This window comes from Pan troglodytes, chromosome 18, assembly GCF_028858775.2.
Source record: "Pan troglodytes isolate AG18354 chromosome 18, NHGRI_mPanTro3-v2.0_pri, whole genome shotgun sequence".
In the NCBI taxonomy this organism is placed as follows: domain Eukaryota; kingdom Metazoa; phylum Chordata; class Mammalia; order Primates; family Hominidae; genus Pan; species Pan troglodytes.
In genome coordinates, this window is record NC_072416.2 from 86755988 (window position 1) to 86771867 (window position 15880).

Consider the following 15880-nt stretch of genomic DNA (forward strand, 5'->3'; position numbering starts at 1 on the left):
ATATTTAGTAGAGACAGGGTTTCACCGTGTTAGCCAGGATGGTCTCGATCTCCTGAACTCGTGATCCACCCGCCTCGGCCTCCCAAAGTGCTGGGATTACAGGCATGAGCCACCGTGCCCGGCCTCTAATGTGTACTTAATCTTAATGATTTCCATTAACAGCCAAAAAAAAAAGTGTTTAACTGTAGGTTGATACCAATTCTTGATACTGTGCATCTTTAAACAGGTTGTATTAAAAGTATAAATTTAAAAGATGAATATTTTTATCTTTAGTGTGTATGGTTATTTGAGATACAAGACATATAAATGTGTGTGTGTGTGACTTGCTGCGTCCGTAGTTATCTTGAGATGAATAATCTGTTTCCAGACCTTGCCGAGATGCCGAGCAGTGTGACGGTGACATACGTTATTTTAACAGCCTCACAGACTGAAGAGTCAAGTGACCGCTGACCTGGCACCATCCCTGCCGCTCCACACTCACTTGGTGGTGACCAGCTGCCCTGGTAGTGGTGGTGTGGCAAGTGTTTGCCAGGCAAGTGTTGCCGTTCTACACCTTCCTACCCGTCTTAACACCGTCCACTTTTAAAGCATGGGTAGCAGTGTACTTTCTATGAGTTTTTGAGGTGGGAAACTAGAAAATATTGACTTTATAATTAAATCTGGATTAGTAAAAATAGGAATGAAATCTGAAGTGACCCCGTCTTTTTTTGTTTTTTGAGTTTTTTTGGAGATTGGTCTCACTCTGTTGCCCAGGCTGAAGCACATTGACGCAGTCTCGGCTCACTGCAGCCTCCACCTCCTGGGCTTAAGCGATCCTCCTGCGTCAGACTCCCAAGTAGCTGGGAATACAGGCACACACCACCACACCCTGTGACTTTTAGTTTTTTTGTTTGTTTGTTTGTTTTTGTTTTTGTTTTTGTTTTGAGATGGAGTCTCGCTCTGTCGCCCAGGCTGGAGTGCAGTGGCGCGATCTCAGCTCACTGGAAGCTCTACCTCCTGGGTTCACGCCTTTCTCCTGCCTCAGCCTCCCGAGTAGCTGGGACTACAGGCGCCCGCCACCACGCGCAGCTAAGTTTTTGTATTTTTCATAGAGACGGGGTTTCACCATGTTAGCCAGGATGGTCTTGATCTCCTGACCTCGTGATCCACCTGCCTCGTCCTCCCAAAGTGCTGGGATTACAGGTGTGAGCCACCGCGCCTGGCCTGAATTTTAGTATTTTTTTTTTACAGAGACAGGGTCTCACCATGTTGCCCATGCTGGTCTCGAACTCCTGGGCTCAAATGATCCTCCCGTTGCAACCTCCCAAAGTGCTGGGATTGTAGATGCGAGCCACCGTACCTGGCCAGCCTCGTCTTTTACATACGCGTGGTACTTAAGTGTGTCAAGTTTCCTGCCAGAGTTCTTTCCAACAGCAGCTACCTGTATGGGAAGAAGGGTTCTCACCTTAGGAGTGTGAGTTGCTGAGCAGGTGAACACGGCCCTCTCCACACGTGCTGGAGGGGCCAGTGAACACGCAGGCAGGGCTCTGAGCCTGCATTACTAAAGGGCAGCCAAGGGATTCTCGGAGGCCCTCAGAGGCTGGCCTTCGAGAAGTGTGTTCAGTAACAGAAAAGGCTCCAGACTTGGAAATTGCTGAAGGCTGGCCCAGGTTCCTGCTTCAGGATGACTCCAGAAAAATGGTGAGATCTGGGCCGCAGTTTTGCTTCCTCGTTCCATGATACAGTTTATCTTTAATGTCAAAAGTAAATACTCCTCTAAGAATGCACACAGCTGTCCTTTGCGATCCGTATCGTTACTCACTTTCTGTTAACTCGTGTGGGCTGCCCTTGAGCGGGGAAGGGCTAGGCCAGGCTGCGTCTCGTTCTGCCACATCTCATTTTGCCAGATTGCCAAAAACGGGAGGCACTTAGCACCCAACTTAGCTGAGCAGTCTAGCCTTGTGGAGTGGAGTTATGGCCTGTCTTTCTCTGCAGAGTGGAGTGTGGGATTTGGGGCAGGGCCGTGTGGGGCCAAGCAAGGTGGAAGTCCTGCTTCTTCAGGCCAGGAAAGTGGGGACAAGGTTTGTTTTCCATTTTGCTAAAGGCTGTCAATCTGTATTCTCTCTTTTGCAGAACCGTGGGTACCGATGGATGTGGCCGAGAGCCCTGAACAGGATCCTCACTCTCCAGAGGATGAAGAGCAGCCACAGGGGCTCTCGGACGATGACATTCTGAGGGACAGCGGGTCCGATCAGGATTTGGACGGGGCGGGGGTGAGGGCTTCTGATCTGGAGGATGAGGAAAGTGCAGCCAGGGGGCCGAGCCAGGAGGAGGAAGATAATCACTCCGACGAGGAGGACCGGGCAAGTGAGCCTAAATCCCAAGACCAGGACTCAGAGGTGAATGAGCTGAGCCGGGGCCCGACCAGCTCCCCCTGCGAGGAGGAGGGGGACGAAGGGGAGGAAGACCGGACAAGCGACCTTAGGGATGAGGCCTCCTCAGTCACCAGGGAGCTGGATGAGCATGAGCTAGACTACGATGAGGAGGTTCCTGAGGAGCCAGCTCCCGCCGTCCAGGAGGACGAGGCTGAGAAAGCGGGGGCTGAGGATGATGAGGAGAAGGGCGAAGGCGCTCCCAGGGAGGAGGGGAAGGCTGGTGTTCAGAGTGTGGGAGAAAAGGAATCCCTGGAGGCTGCCAAGGAGAAAAAGAAAGAGGACGATGATGGAGAAATCGATGATGGGGAAATAGACGTGAGTATGATGGAGCAGAGCGTCGCGGGGCGTCCTGCCCAGCAGCCTGACAGAGACTGGTGCTGGAAAGGAGGGACTCTGTGTGGGACTGACTTAGTGATTTGTTACTAGGGATGGTGCAGGAGAATGAGAGGCTTGTTTTGGGTTCAGTCCCATAGTGATTGGAGAGAAAGAGCCGGAAATCGAGAATGAGAATAGGCAGCTCCAGAAGCTGCCAGCAGGGTTTCCGTGGCCCTCGGCCGGCCAGCTGGTGGGATTGTTTGGGTCGTAGTGAAAGATCTAGCGCCCGGTTTTTTTAGGTTCTAGGAATGAAGGGTTAATGTCTGCCCTTGTCTTTGCCGTCTTCAAGTGATACTCAAGTTAACACTCAACCAGAAACCACATGGGTTTCCACTCTTGTCAGGTTTTTGGACTGAAAAGAATGAGGAAATTTTCCATCTGGTTTTGGATGTTTTAGGCATTTTTATGCTGGTCCTAGAGCCTGACCTCTGGAGAGGGCACCAGCTGGGCCAGGCCTCTTTGGATGTATCCCTGAAAAGGCTTTGCTGGGCACCTCAACTTCTGACAAAGCCAGCACACTTTTTTGTACATTAAATTAATGTGGCCTTCAGGTTGAGGGGAAGGTAGTACTATCTGTGATCCTAGGTATGGGTAGGTGGGGTTTTCTTAGCAGTTGATGCCGTTGGAAAAACTATGAGTATTTCGAGAGAAACACCCCAAAGTCCTCCTGAGTGATACTTTCCGGAGCTATTGAACTCAAAGGAGGTGAGCAAGGGACAGAGCAGTTGAACTGAAGTGGGTTTTTGTTGTTTTTTTTTGAAGGATCCCGGGGAAGGGGATTGTGCTTATGGGGAGTCATTGCGGTGAAGGGTGTCTGCCGAGAGTATCTCTCTGATGTCATGTTCTGGGTTGAGGCAGGTAAAGGCTGCCAGTTAGATGTGTAACCGCCGGTTTGCCTTGAGTGCTGTGCTCCTTTTTTTTGAGAGAGAGAGTCTACCCTGTAACCCAGGCTGAAGTGCAGTGGCGCCATCTCAGCTCACTACAGCCTCTACCCCCAGGTTCAGGCAATTCTCCTGCCTCAGCCTCCTGAGTAGCTGGGATTACAGGCGCCCGCCACCACTGGCTAATTTTTGTATTTTTAGTAGAGATGAGGTGTCGCCGTGTTGGCCAGGCTTGTTTCAAACTCCTGACCTCAGGTGATCCGGCCGTCTCAGCCTCCCACAGTGCTGGGATCACAGGCGTGAGGCACCACGCCCGGCGGGTGCCATGCTTCTCCAGTAGCGTGCTGGCGTGCGTGCTCTCAGTGCACGTTTGGATATGACTTTCCGGCCATCGCTGCTCTCTGTGGCACTGCTCAGTAATTTATAGGGTTTGAAGTATTGCTCATCTGACTTTACGGGACGTGTGTGCACCTACAAGCTGAAAATTTTAGATGTTTCGTCTTTCCACAGCGAAGTGTAGGAAGTGGTCTCCTCAGCTAGTGCTTTTTGCAAGAGGAGACCTACCCCAGGGCTGGCAGAGCGAAAGGAGACACGGTGAGATTCAGGTTCATCAGCTGGGGGAGCTGGTTGGGTTGAGGATGCCCATGAGACTTGAGTTTTTGTGTCCTGGGGGTAACAGCCCTGTCTGCACCACCACTGGGAGTGCAGCAGGTCCTGCACCCAGGGCTCTGGCGTGCTCTAGTTCCTCTTAAGAGGACTGGCTGCGGACCCTCAAGTCTTGGGGGAGATTCATCAGATGGATCAAGGGTCCCCATAGTGGTCCTGAAAGGCCATGTCTGTGGGGCATACTGTGAGTTCTCAGTGCCGCATCATGGGCGCGGGCGGTGCGGTAGATGGGTCCAGCTGCCCTGGAGAATGGCCCTGGCTGCCAAGGGCCTGGACGTGCTGGTTTCCCCTAGACACAGCACATGGAAGAAAAACCCTATTTGGCATTTTTGCCTACCTAGACCTTGCCTGCCCTGCCTGGCACCGTCTTGTGAGGGGACCCACAGTTGAAAACGGAGTGCTGCTGTGGAAACCCCAGCACAGCTCCCTTGGCAACCGGGGAGGCAGGTTTCTTCCACCGCACAGACTGCCTCCAGCGCCCCACATCCCCCATAGGTCTGTGCTCCTGGACACCAGCACAGGTGGACCTTGCTGTGCCACATGCTGAGTGTGACTGGGCAGGGCGGAGCAGAGCCCGCTCCTGCTGTGGGGGCAGCAGGCCTTTAACCAAGGTAGGCAGTGCTGTGAATGGTGGGTTCAGCCTCTACGAGAGCACATTTGACTTCAGGCCCCTGGGTTGCTTGCCCCAGGAGCCCCCGTGGTCTCCTCTTGTTCCCACGCCCAGCAGCGTTTCAGGCTCCTCCATCCTTTATGTGTCAACCTCAGCATTTGCGTAGGCTGTTTCTCTGTTGCCTCTGCCTCTCTGTCGTGACACAGGTTCATCTGTGTGTGTGTGTGTGTGTGTGTGTGTGTGTGTGTGTGTGTGTGTCTGCCTGCTGCTTCCCCTATTCCCAAGAACATGTTTCCTAAGACTGGGGGCTACCTGGCTGGTTCCCCTATCTCCCTGGGGCCTGGCACATGGTGGGCAGCCAGTCAGTAGAGGAATCCTACTTGCCCGGGGCACATTGAAGGTGAGAGCCTTTGTAATGTGAAGTGGCAGTGAGTGGAAGGTCCACGCTCAAGAGCCAGTCACAGATGGAAGGGAGTTCACGTGAGCAGCATCAGCCCTCCACCCTTGCGGGAAGGACCCAGCAGAGGTATGCGCCACGCCATCCTGTGCATGAAGAGCTGCCACTCCGGCTGCTTCCAGCTTTTTCCTCCTCTCATGCCCGGTTCCAAGCCTGTCGTCCACTCTTGCATCTCTGCCGTATCTCCACCAAGCCCACCTCCTGTGCCTGCCTCTTTCTCAGAGGCCCTGCTGCATTCCTGCCCCGCGCCCTGCTCCTTGTCTCTAGCTGCGTTTCTCTGATGGACTGGGAGCCCTGGGGTGCGCCGGGTCCGTGAGCAGTCAGCTTCCCACCAGGCCTTTCGCCCGGTCCCCTTTCCTTTCAGTCCCTGGAAAGCAGCCTCTGCGTGTGGTGGAAAGTGTCCGTTCTAGAAGACATTTTTCTCGTTGCCTTCAAGTAGAGCCCTGGTGTCACGTCTACTACCCAGATGGTTCTCTGTGGAAGAAGTACACTCTTTGGCCTGTACCTTCGCAAATGGATGTTTCTGAGGCCTCATAGCATTCCAGATCCCAGCAGGGTCTTACCGGCCCAGTCAGGAGAGGGACTGATTCGCCTAGAGGCTTTCCCTGAATGCCTGCAGCCTCGTGGCCTACCCCTTGGCACCCTGGTCTACTGGATGCCTGGAAGGACTGAGTGGCAAAGTCTAGAGAGCCATTTGATTTGGCATTCTTTTCTCTTTTTCTTAGTTTTGATTTTTAATTTTTGTTGCTTTTAATTTAAAAAACAGATGGGGTCTCACTATGTTGCCCAGGCTGGTCTTGAACTCTTGGCCTCAAGTGATCCTCCCACCTGGGCCTCCCAAAGTGCCAAGCCGCTGTCCCTGGCCTGATTTATCATTCTTTTTCAAAAGCGCTTTCTCTTCTCTCAGGGCACATGTCCCTTTTAGATTTTGGGTCACTGGGACAGGTGAACTGATTATGGGGTACACTTTCCTTGATCGGGACATCAATTTGTACAATAAGCCCTTGAAATTCTTTGTTTAAACCACATAGCTTGTGCCTAAGGCCTTGAGTCTGTGTTTGGTATGCTGCCAGAACACCCCCCGATACAAGTGTCTTCTGGAAGTGCCGCTGGCCTGCGTGGTGGGGTGGAAAGGTTCCATACGGGGCTGGGACCAGCTGTTTGCAGCACCTGGTTCATTTGTGGTGTGGGTGAGGGTGTCTCTGACACCAGCTGACCTTCAGTCACCGGTCTCTTACCTGTTCAGGAAGCGGCATGGAAGAGAGCTGGGTGCAGCAGGCCTTGTTTTTATGCTCCTGCCGTCCCCCTGAAGAGTGCGTGGAGCCCACCCTGACCCACTCATGCCATGTGGCAGCCTCTCCTTCCTCCTACACGTCTAGTCTCTCCCCAGAACCACCTTTCCTGCTGGGAGATGACAAGCTCCTTCCAGCCTGGTGAGGCTCTGATTTGCCGTTACAGTTGAGAGGCCTGGCCTTGGTCTGTCTGCCCGCTCTTTTGCTCACTCCGTGTTCCGTGTTTATATCTGACTTGACATTTGGTTAGCAGACCTTCCGTCACCTGGAGCACACTGGCCCTTGGAAAGGATAGGGTTCCCATTTTGTTCCATTCTCCTCTTATTGAGGACCTCCTACATTTGTAGGGTGGCCTCCCAGCCAGCCAGCAGCACAGTGGGCCCTGTCCTGAGTGGGTGGGCCACATGACTCCTGTCATAATTGGTAGCTCTCAGTCCACCTTTTGGAACATTTTCTTTGCACATGGTCTTTAATATTTTCTCCTGTTTAAATCCACCTTTCCTTTTTCTTTTCTTTTCTTTTTTCTTTTTTTTTTTTTTTTTTTTTTTTTGAGTTGGAGTCTTGCTCTGTTGCCCAGGCGGGAGTGCAGTGGTGCGATCTTGGCTCACTGCAACCTCTGCCTCCCGGGTTCAAGCGATTCTCCTGCCTTAGCCTCCCAAGTAGCTGGGATTACAGGCATCCGCCACCACGGCCAGCTGATTTTTGTATTATTAGTAGAAATGGGTTTCACCATCTTGGCCAGGCTGGTCTTGACCTCCTGACCTCGTGATCCACCCGCCTTTTATGTCTGGATCCATGAGCTCTTCTGCAGAAGATTCTTCAGCTAGCCTCATGGCTGTGGGTTTCCACTTCAAGTGGGGTTCTCTTCCGTGTCACTGATAAGGTGCCAAGTGCGCCCATTCTATTGCCAAAGCCCAGGAAGCAGCGGCCTGTACCACACTTGGAAAAGGGGCCCCTATAGCATCAGTAGTAGGCTCAGAGACCTTCTGTGCCCCTTAGCGTGGTTAGTGTTCCACGTAGCCACGTGAAAAAGCGCAGGCCACCGTCCTTACAGCTCTGAGGCCTCAGAAGCTCTGAGAACTGAAACCTTTTCCTCACCTGGTGGCAGACCTGGCCCAAGCTGACGTGAGGCTGCTCATAGCCTCCTGCCTCCCCTCTTGTGGGAGGGGCCCCGAGACCTCTGCACAGGATTGCTGTGTACCTCGAAGGCTACCGTTTTAGACCCTGTGTTGTCACCTTTCTGAAGCCAGAATATTTCTGAATTCTCAAGACACCTGGCCCCACAGGTTTCAGATAAGGAATGATAGACCCGTATTTTCACCCACATCCTGCAGGCGAGATGCCCAGGATTCAGGAGGTTGTGGTTGGCCTGAGTGGCCGTGCCAGGTTGGGCCCGGGGCCCTGCTGCTCGGCTTCCTCTGGCACAGCAGCTCCACGCAGTGGCCCCCTTTCCTTATCTGCATCTGCCTTTGTACAGAAGCTCCAGTGTGAAATAACTTTTTTCTTGTTGTGTAAGGAATACATGTTCACAGTGTTCTTTCTATTTAAGAAAGGAAAAGGCTGCACAAAGAAGAAAGCAAAAATCACCTGTGTCATTGCTCTGAGTTAGTCCTGTTTAGCACATTACCAGTGAGGCGTTTCCTTTGAAATAGAGGACTCGGGCGCGCTTGCTGAGCACTTGCTGCTCATGTTTTAATCCCGGTGCAGCATTTTCCTTCAGCCCACATCAGCCTGCTCTGGGGCACCTGCCCCGTGGTGCAAAGGGGAAGACGAGCTTTGCAGATCAGGTGACCTTTGCAGATCAGGTGACCTGTCCACACTCACAGTCATGACAGCCTGGACCCAGGATTTGAACCTGGGCCTTTTCCCCCACTGCATGTGAATTTTATAAAGGCTCTTAAAATTGGAGTAGATGATGCCCTCAGCCTGGTGTCCTTTATCCACGTGTGTATTTCCCCTGCGGTGAGAAAGCACCAGCAGGAGTGTGCCAGCGTGGAGACCCAGCTTCAGATGGGTGCACTGAGGCCTGTGTGTCTCCTCACACTCACCCTCAGTGTCCACGTGAACTTGGCCTGTCCCAGGTGGTGTGTGTTGAGAGCCCCACGGGCACCATCCCTTTTTAGGCCAATTTGTAGCTAGCTGGTCCACTCAGGCCCCTCCTTGTCCTCTGCTTCCTACTCTCTGTGGCTCGGGTCACATGAGCAGAAGGCCATCGGCGAGAGGGAAACCAGGAGGCCCGGAGTTCCTGCGTGCCAGACACTTAGTGTGACAATCTCAGATGACTTCAGCTCTGGGTCCCTGTCTTGAGTTGTCTTTGCATGATATTCTAAAATTTAAGAACTTGTTTTAATTATCCATTATTTAGTGATTTGTTTATTTATTTTGGGAGGTTGAATATTTTGTTATTTACACATATAAAGTAAGAATAAAAATTGGGCACGGAGGCCGGGCGTGGTGGCTCACACCTGTAATCCTAGCACTTTGGGAGACCAAGGCAGGCAGATCACCTGAGGTCAGGAGTTCAAGACCAGCCTGGCCAACATGGCAAAACCCCGTCTCTACTAAAAATAACAAAATTAGCCAGGCGTGATGTCGGGCACCTGTAATCCCAGCTACTCAGGAGGCTGAGGCAAGAGAATTGCTTGAACCCGGGAGGCAGAGGTTGCAATGAACCGAGATCGTGCCACTGCACTCCAGCCTGGGCGACAGAGCAGGACTCTGTCTCCAAAAAAAAAAAAAGCATGGTAATCATCCATTATTTAAAAGACCATTGTGCTAAATGGTGATTAGTTGAAAATTCACAATATTGCTGAGTGATTGGTGGATTATTTTTGTTTGTTTGATTTTTTAACTGAAAGGGGCCATAAGCCCAGCACACCAGTATGTACAGCCCCTGTTCCTTGCGGGTGTAGAGGCTGGGTGACTGGGGTCAGTGTGTAGGTGCTAGTCTGTGTTCTTTGGGTTGAAATGATGTCTCGCACCTTCAGTATGCAACTCGTCTGTTTACTGATCACCTTTAGTAGCTACAGGGTCCTCCCTCCAATCTTAAGGTGGTTACATTGTTCTCCTTTTTTGCTTCTGTGAATGTTGGTGGTTACATCTTTGCAGAAACAATGCTACATCTGATCTAGTTTGTTTCCTATTCATCCTGATGCGGAAAAAACCCTTCTCACCACCTCATCTCCTACACGCTCACTTCCAAGTAAGGCAGGAAGATTGGAATGGATTCGAACTTTCCAAATGAGTTTTGTTTTTCTCATGGGAACAAAGAATGTGTTCTCAACTTAGATTTGAGCTTACATAGAATACCACGTTGAGATTTTAGTGTGGTGCTCATTACTGTAAGAATAGTAGTAAAAAGAAGACACAAACTAAAAGACCAGAGAAGAGAGACATCCTGTCACTTGGCATAAATATGCCTTCTCTGATCATTTCTTTTTTTAATTTGTTATATTTGATCATTTCTTTAAAAAGTGATTCTGCTGGATTACTTAAGGGATATAACTCTCAGAAATCTGTTCTTTTCCTTATAAAATACTTTTTAATAACCAGATATCTTTGAGGCAAAAGATGATGCAAATATTTAAGCTGTGAAAGTTTAGGTTGTCGTAAATCCAGGGTTTGGTTTCAGCATTTTTTCATTCAACAGATAATTACGGACTGTTTACTGTGAGCCAGATGCTGCCTGGGCCCAGCAACTTGGCGATGGGCCTGCCCTGGCAGACGTGGGCCTGCCCTGGGAGACGTAGGCCTGACCTGGCAGACGTGGGCCTGCCCTGGGAGACGTAGGCCTGCCCTGGGAGACGTGGGCCTGCCCTGGCAGATGTGGGCCTGCCCTGGCAGACGTGGGCCTGCCCTGGGAGACGTGGGCCTGCCCTGGCAGATGTGGGCCTGCTCTGGTGGGGCACAGGGTTCAGCCAGGCAGGTGATGGTGTTGTCAACACAAGGGTGCTCAGGTGTGGCTGCAACACCTGCAGGGCTTGGGGCTGCAAGGACCTGTCGTAGGGGGAGCTCAGGGAAGGCCACCCCAAGGAAGGGGGCTCAAGCTTCCATCTGAAAGTAAGTTGAATAATCAGGAAGAGGAGAGGGAAGAACACGGTCAGGCCTGGAATTGGAAAAGGGCGCTTCACACTGAAGCGAGACTGGAGGAGTTGAGGAGGGAATGAGAGAGGTCAGTTAGAAAGTGGTTTTACCAGGCTGGGTGTGATGGGCAGTGGTGCAGAGTGCAGGAGATGGGGAGGGGGATCGAGAGGGGCTGCATGGGACCGGTGAGATTGGTTACGCTAGGGCTGGCTGGAAGAGGCCGGGATCAGGCTGACGAGTACTTCCATCTTGGATGGTCCTGTGTCAGGGATGTCAGGTGGGCAGCTGGTGCCCACGTGGGCTGGGGTGGTGTAAGGAGGGGTCTCAGCTGCACGTCCGTGGGAACAGGCCCTGGGACAGTGGGTGGCTTGGGGAGAGCACCAAGCAAGGGTCAGGTTTGGCTGTGCATCCGAGTCCCTGTGGGTGAGGCCCAGCTTAGAGCTCCTGGGTTGTTCTAAGACTTGACAGCCAGGGTGAGGAGCTGGTTGAGGATGAGCCTCAAGGCGGGCCACTCCCGGCTGCTGGCATCACTGCCCTGAGGCACCCAACTCCTCCCCTCCCCAAGAATTGTAAATTAGAGGAAGTTTGTGTTTAAGGGACATAAAATATTTTGTTCTCCAAATTTTATTTAAATGTTAAAAGTTTTAAAACCCCGAAGTGTTACTATTTCCTGCCCAGAGTTGATAGTTAAGAGAAATGTCACGAAAGCCCACTCTGTAAATTGCCCTGTGTGCTGCACAGTGCTTCTCCCTGGTGCTGTGGCGGGATGCTTAGAGCTGCCGGGCACGCTCTGATCATCCCTGCTATGTAGATCTGGGACCTAAGATTTGGAAAATTGACGTGAATTCAATTCCTGTGACAATATCCAGGTTCCACACGCAGCTTCCTGCCCCTTCTGGTTTGGAGAAAGCAGTGCTGATTGATAGATGCCTCCCCCACGCTAAGCCGGTGTCCTCTGTTTCAGGATGATGACCTGGAAGAAGGGGAAGTGAAGGACCCCAGTGACAGGAAGGTGAGGCCTCGTCCCACCTGCCGGTTCTTCATGAAAGGTAATTGTCTGCGTGTGAGGCCTTCTCGCAGCCAGCTGGGGCCCCAGCTTCTGGGGCTGTGGTGCTGGCTCACCTTGCCAGGCCCTGCTCTGCTCAAGGCGGTTCTCTGGGCATTACTGGCTAGGTGGCGGTGGTGGTGGTGGTGATGGCAATATTGATGGTAAACAATAGGCCCTTTTATTGGTGCTTTTATAACTTTAATGACTGCGTTGGTGGGAGCAGCCTGGTCATTCTCATTCTCACACTGGTGGTCCCAGGCCCTTCCGATGGCAGCAGACCCATAACTATAATGCAGATGGCATCAGTCATTTTTCAAAGGGGTCCTTTTCATAAGGCCGAATGTTCTAGACACCAGAATTAGCATTTTCCCCACCTCTGTAGAGATGGCCCCTTTTCCTGCAAGATGTGTCCGAAGCGTTTGTTCGTGTGGAATGGATTTCGAAATGGCCAGAGATGGCCGCTGAAGGCAGCAGGGCTCTCTCCTGTAGAAGGAATGGTGTGAGTTCAGGAGCTGCAGCAGGGGGCAGTGTAAGAAAGTGTCAGAAAAATCTGGGCTGACCCATCTTAAAATGCGGCAGAACTCTAGCCTGATGATGTTAGGGCTTTTTGTTTCGCTGCTTAATGTCTCGGGGGATTCGGAAATGGAAATGAGAATTTCCAACTTGTAAGGGTATCTTTGATGTGCAGCAGTAGTTTTGGCATATTTCTTGTAATTCAGCGTTCCCCTTGGAAAGGTGGGAAGGTGTTTTTCTCTTTTCTCTTAATTTTGCTGTAAGCCCATAGATGACTGTCACTGCCAGCCTGTGTGTGCCGTCTAAAGCTCACAAGAGCTTCCTGTACTTCTTTTCCAGATGTTGTGACACCATTATCCACTCTTCTTCCACCAATATCCAATTCCATACCATTCAGAGGCCAGGTTAAAGGTACAAAATACGCTATATTCACTCTCTTCAGTACCTTAAAGTCCCCCTACTCCAGAGGCCAGACTTCCTTCTCCTGGATCCAGAACACAGCTGTGAAGCCAGAAGGAAAGGGGGTCTTTGAGGGGCAGAGAGCTGTTCGGAACCTCCTCCTTAGAGGCACGTGAGCCAGTCGAGCATCGGGGACAGGCAGGACACACCCTTGGGGTGTGGCGGAGTCCCATCATTCAGAGGCAGGCTCTGCTCGTAGAGCAGCCAGGAACGCCCCCGTGCAAGAGATGACCTGATGATGTGGGGCTCATGGGAACCCCGGGTCAGGCTCGCTCCTGTGGGTGTGTGCTTGCTTGGTTTTGCCAAGCAAAAACAGTTGATGCGCCCAAGTCACACGTGCATGTGAGGGGCCCCCACTGGGGAGAGCCTGTGAGGGCAGCAGACTTAGAGCCGTAGATTGTCACAGACACGCCTAAGAATGCAGAGAAATGTGCGGTACATTTTGGAAAAGCCTTGGTATTCACAGTGTCAGTATTTCAAGAAATTGGAGTTTAAGCAGAAGACCTCTTTTCCATAATAGTGTGGGAATTAACAACATCAGTGTCTCAAATTTCTGTATGAAAGTGATGGAGAACAATCTGTACACATGTACGTGTACACATTTGCAGTCATTTTGAATCAGCACCCATCACAGTGCAGTGCTCTGGTCTCTGGGTGGCAGTGTGACTGGGAAGCTTGACCAGCCAGTCGGCGTTGGCCTGATGGTTCCAACTGCAGGAGGCTGCAGCATCCACCAGGGCAGGGAGACTCTGGACCAGGAGCCCAGGGCTCACTGCTGAGCTAGTTCAGAATTTAACAACAGAAGCACAAAACAGACAAAGAGAGATGGTTACTGGAACTCTTCATTCCCTTCGTTGGGAGATGCCTGGATGAACACAGACAGGATCCTGTCTCCTTGCACATCACGTGGGTTGGTCAGAATTGGAAGGTGGTGCCCCCAAGGTTAGACTAAGTACTGAGTTTGGGTTTCAGCGAGTGAGACCATGTGGAAGGGTTTCTACAGTCAAGAAAGGAGTTTGAGACCAGCCTGGGCAACATAGTGAGACCTTGTCTCTACAAAAAATGAAAAATTAGCAGGGCTTGGTGGCACGCATGTGTAGTCCCAGCTACGTGGGGGGTGGGGGCTGAGGGGGGCAGATCACTTGAGCCTGGGAAGTTGAGGCTGCAGTTGTGCCATGATCGTGCCACTGTACGCCAGCCTGGGCGACAGTGAGACTCTGTCTCTTGAAAAAAAAAAGAAATCAGAAGCTAGATAAGGCAGCATTTTTGCAGCTTAATCAGGTGTTATCAATAACTCATTTCAGAAGTGTTTTTATTCTGTTGAGTGAGGTGATACGGTACAGAGGAAGTGGCTGATTCTTACCGTTTTTTAGATCATGTCTTCTGCTGCTGCTTTGTTATGAGAAATTTGGACTTAAATGTTTCTGCCTACCTGCAGTTTATATGAAATTGAAATTCTTCAGTTTATGATCCCTCCAATAACAACAAGTTATTTTAACAACAAAATGAAGTTTGTTGTGTTGGCAAGGATATGGAGATGTTGGAGCCCTCATTCACTGCTCGTGAGAGGGTAAAACAGTGCAGCTGCTTTAGGAAACAATTCCTCAGAAGCTCCCGGGTTCCCACTGTATGACCCAGCAGTTCCACTCCAGGTATGCAGCCAAGAGAAACGGACGTGTGCATTTATGTGAAAGCTTGTGCATTAATGTTCACAGCAGCATCATTTCCAGTAACCAAAAAGAAACAACCCAGGTAACCAAAAAGTGAGGAATGGATAAACAAGTGTGGCCTGTCCATGCAGTGGAATGCTACTTGGCCATAAAGGGAATGAAGCACTGGCTCATGCCACAATGTGGACAAACTTTGAAGACGTGCTGAGTGACAGAAGGGAGCACAGAAGGCCACAGATCCACAGAGAGAGAAAGCAGATTGTGACTCACGCCGCAACGTGGACGAGCCTTGAAGACGTGCTGAGTGACAGAAGGGAGCACGGAAGGCCACAGATCCACAGAGACAGAAAGTAGATTGTGACTCATGCCACAATGTGGACGAGCCTTAAAGACGTGCTGAGTGACAGAAGGGAGCACAGAAGGCCACAGATCCACAGAGACGGAAAGTAGATTGATTCCTCGTTGCCTGGGCTGGGGGTGGAGAGTGATAGCTAGTGAGTACAAGATTTCCTCTTTGGGGTGATGGAATGTTCTAGAACTAGCTAGTGGTGATGCTTACACAACTTTGTGAATATACTGCAAACCAGTGAATTGTACACATTAAATGGGAGTATTTTATGTTATGTGAATTGTGTCACAATTAGAAAATTCTTTTCTTAGAAAAAAGTCGGTGGCTGGGCATGGTAGCTCATACCTGTAATCCTAGCACTTTGGGAAGCTGAATGGGGAGGATCACTTGAGCCCAGGACTTCAAGACCAGCCTGGGCAACATTGCAAGAGCTCATCTTTCTTTTTTAAATTACTTGTAGAGATGGGATCTCACTATATTGCTCAGGCTGGTCTCAAATACTAGGCTCAAGCAATCCTTCCACCTCAGCCTCCCAGAGTATGGGGATGACAGGCATGAGCCACTGCTCAGGCCTCTCTTAGCTTTATCTCTGACACGTTGTGATATAGAGATTAATCATTTAATCGCTTAGTGGACACATTGAGATTTGTGACCAATTGACAGCAAAATGCACTGGGAACACACCTTGCTCACATTTTAGAGATCAGTGCTTTGTGTACGCCTGCCCGGCTCCACAGCACATACACTACAACTGGAGCTGTACTTCTTCATGGGATGTTTTTACCTCTCATGGGCCTGTGTTGGATCATCAGGACACAAAGTTCTGTCCACAGAGGAGTAAGTAGCATCTTCTTTAAACTGTCCCACTTCGGGTTTCTTTATTTCTTCTTTTTTTTTTTTTTTTTTTTTTTTTTGAGACAGTGTCTCGCTCTGTCACCCGGGCTGGAGTGCAATGGTGAGATCTCGGCTCGTTGGAACCTCCACCTGGGTTCAAGCGATTCTCCTGTCTCAGACTCCCGAGTAGCTGCGATTACAGGCATCTGCCACCACCCCCAACTCATTT

At 50.9% G+C, this 15880-nt stretch overlaps 1 protein-coding gene across 18 annotated transcripts in view; it reads left to right on the plus strand.

The window, feature by feature from the left end:
• The window catches only part of ZC3H18 (zinc finger CCCH-type containing 18), a 62809-nt gene that overhangs the window by 4674 nt on the left and 42255 nt on the right, over nucleotides 1-15880 (plus strand). For 6 of the 18 annotated variants that reach the window (XR_008539861.2, XR_010152470.1, XM_016930370.4 and 3 more), the window contains exons 2-4: nucleotides 2113-2729; nucleotides 11743-11827; nucleotides 12679-12750. Coding sequence is in view for 16 of the 18 variants with exons in the window: in XM_016930370.4 (XP_016785859.1) it covers nucleotides 2127-2729; nucleotides 11743-11827; nucleotides 12679-12750 (760 nt within the window). In the remaining 2 variants the exon portion in view is untranslated. Of the gene's footprint in view, nucleotides 1-367; nucleotides 533-2112; nucleotides 2730-11742; nucleotides 11828-12678; nucleotides 12751-15880 lie in introns of all 18 variants that reach the window. The other 12 variants (XM_016930374.4, XM_054668568.2, XM_063797482.1 and 9 more) reach the window with 5 other exon arrangements.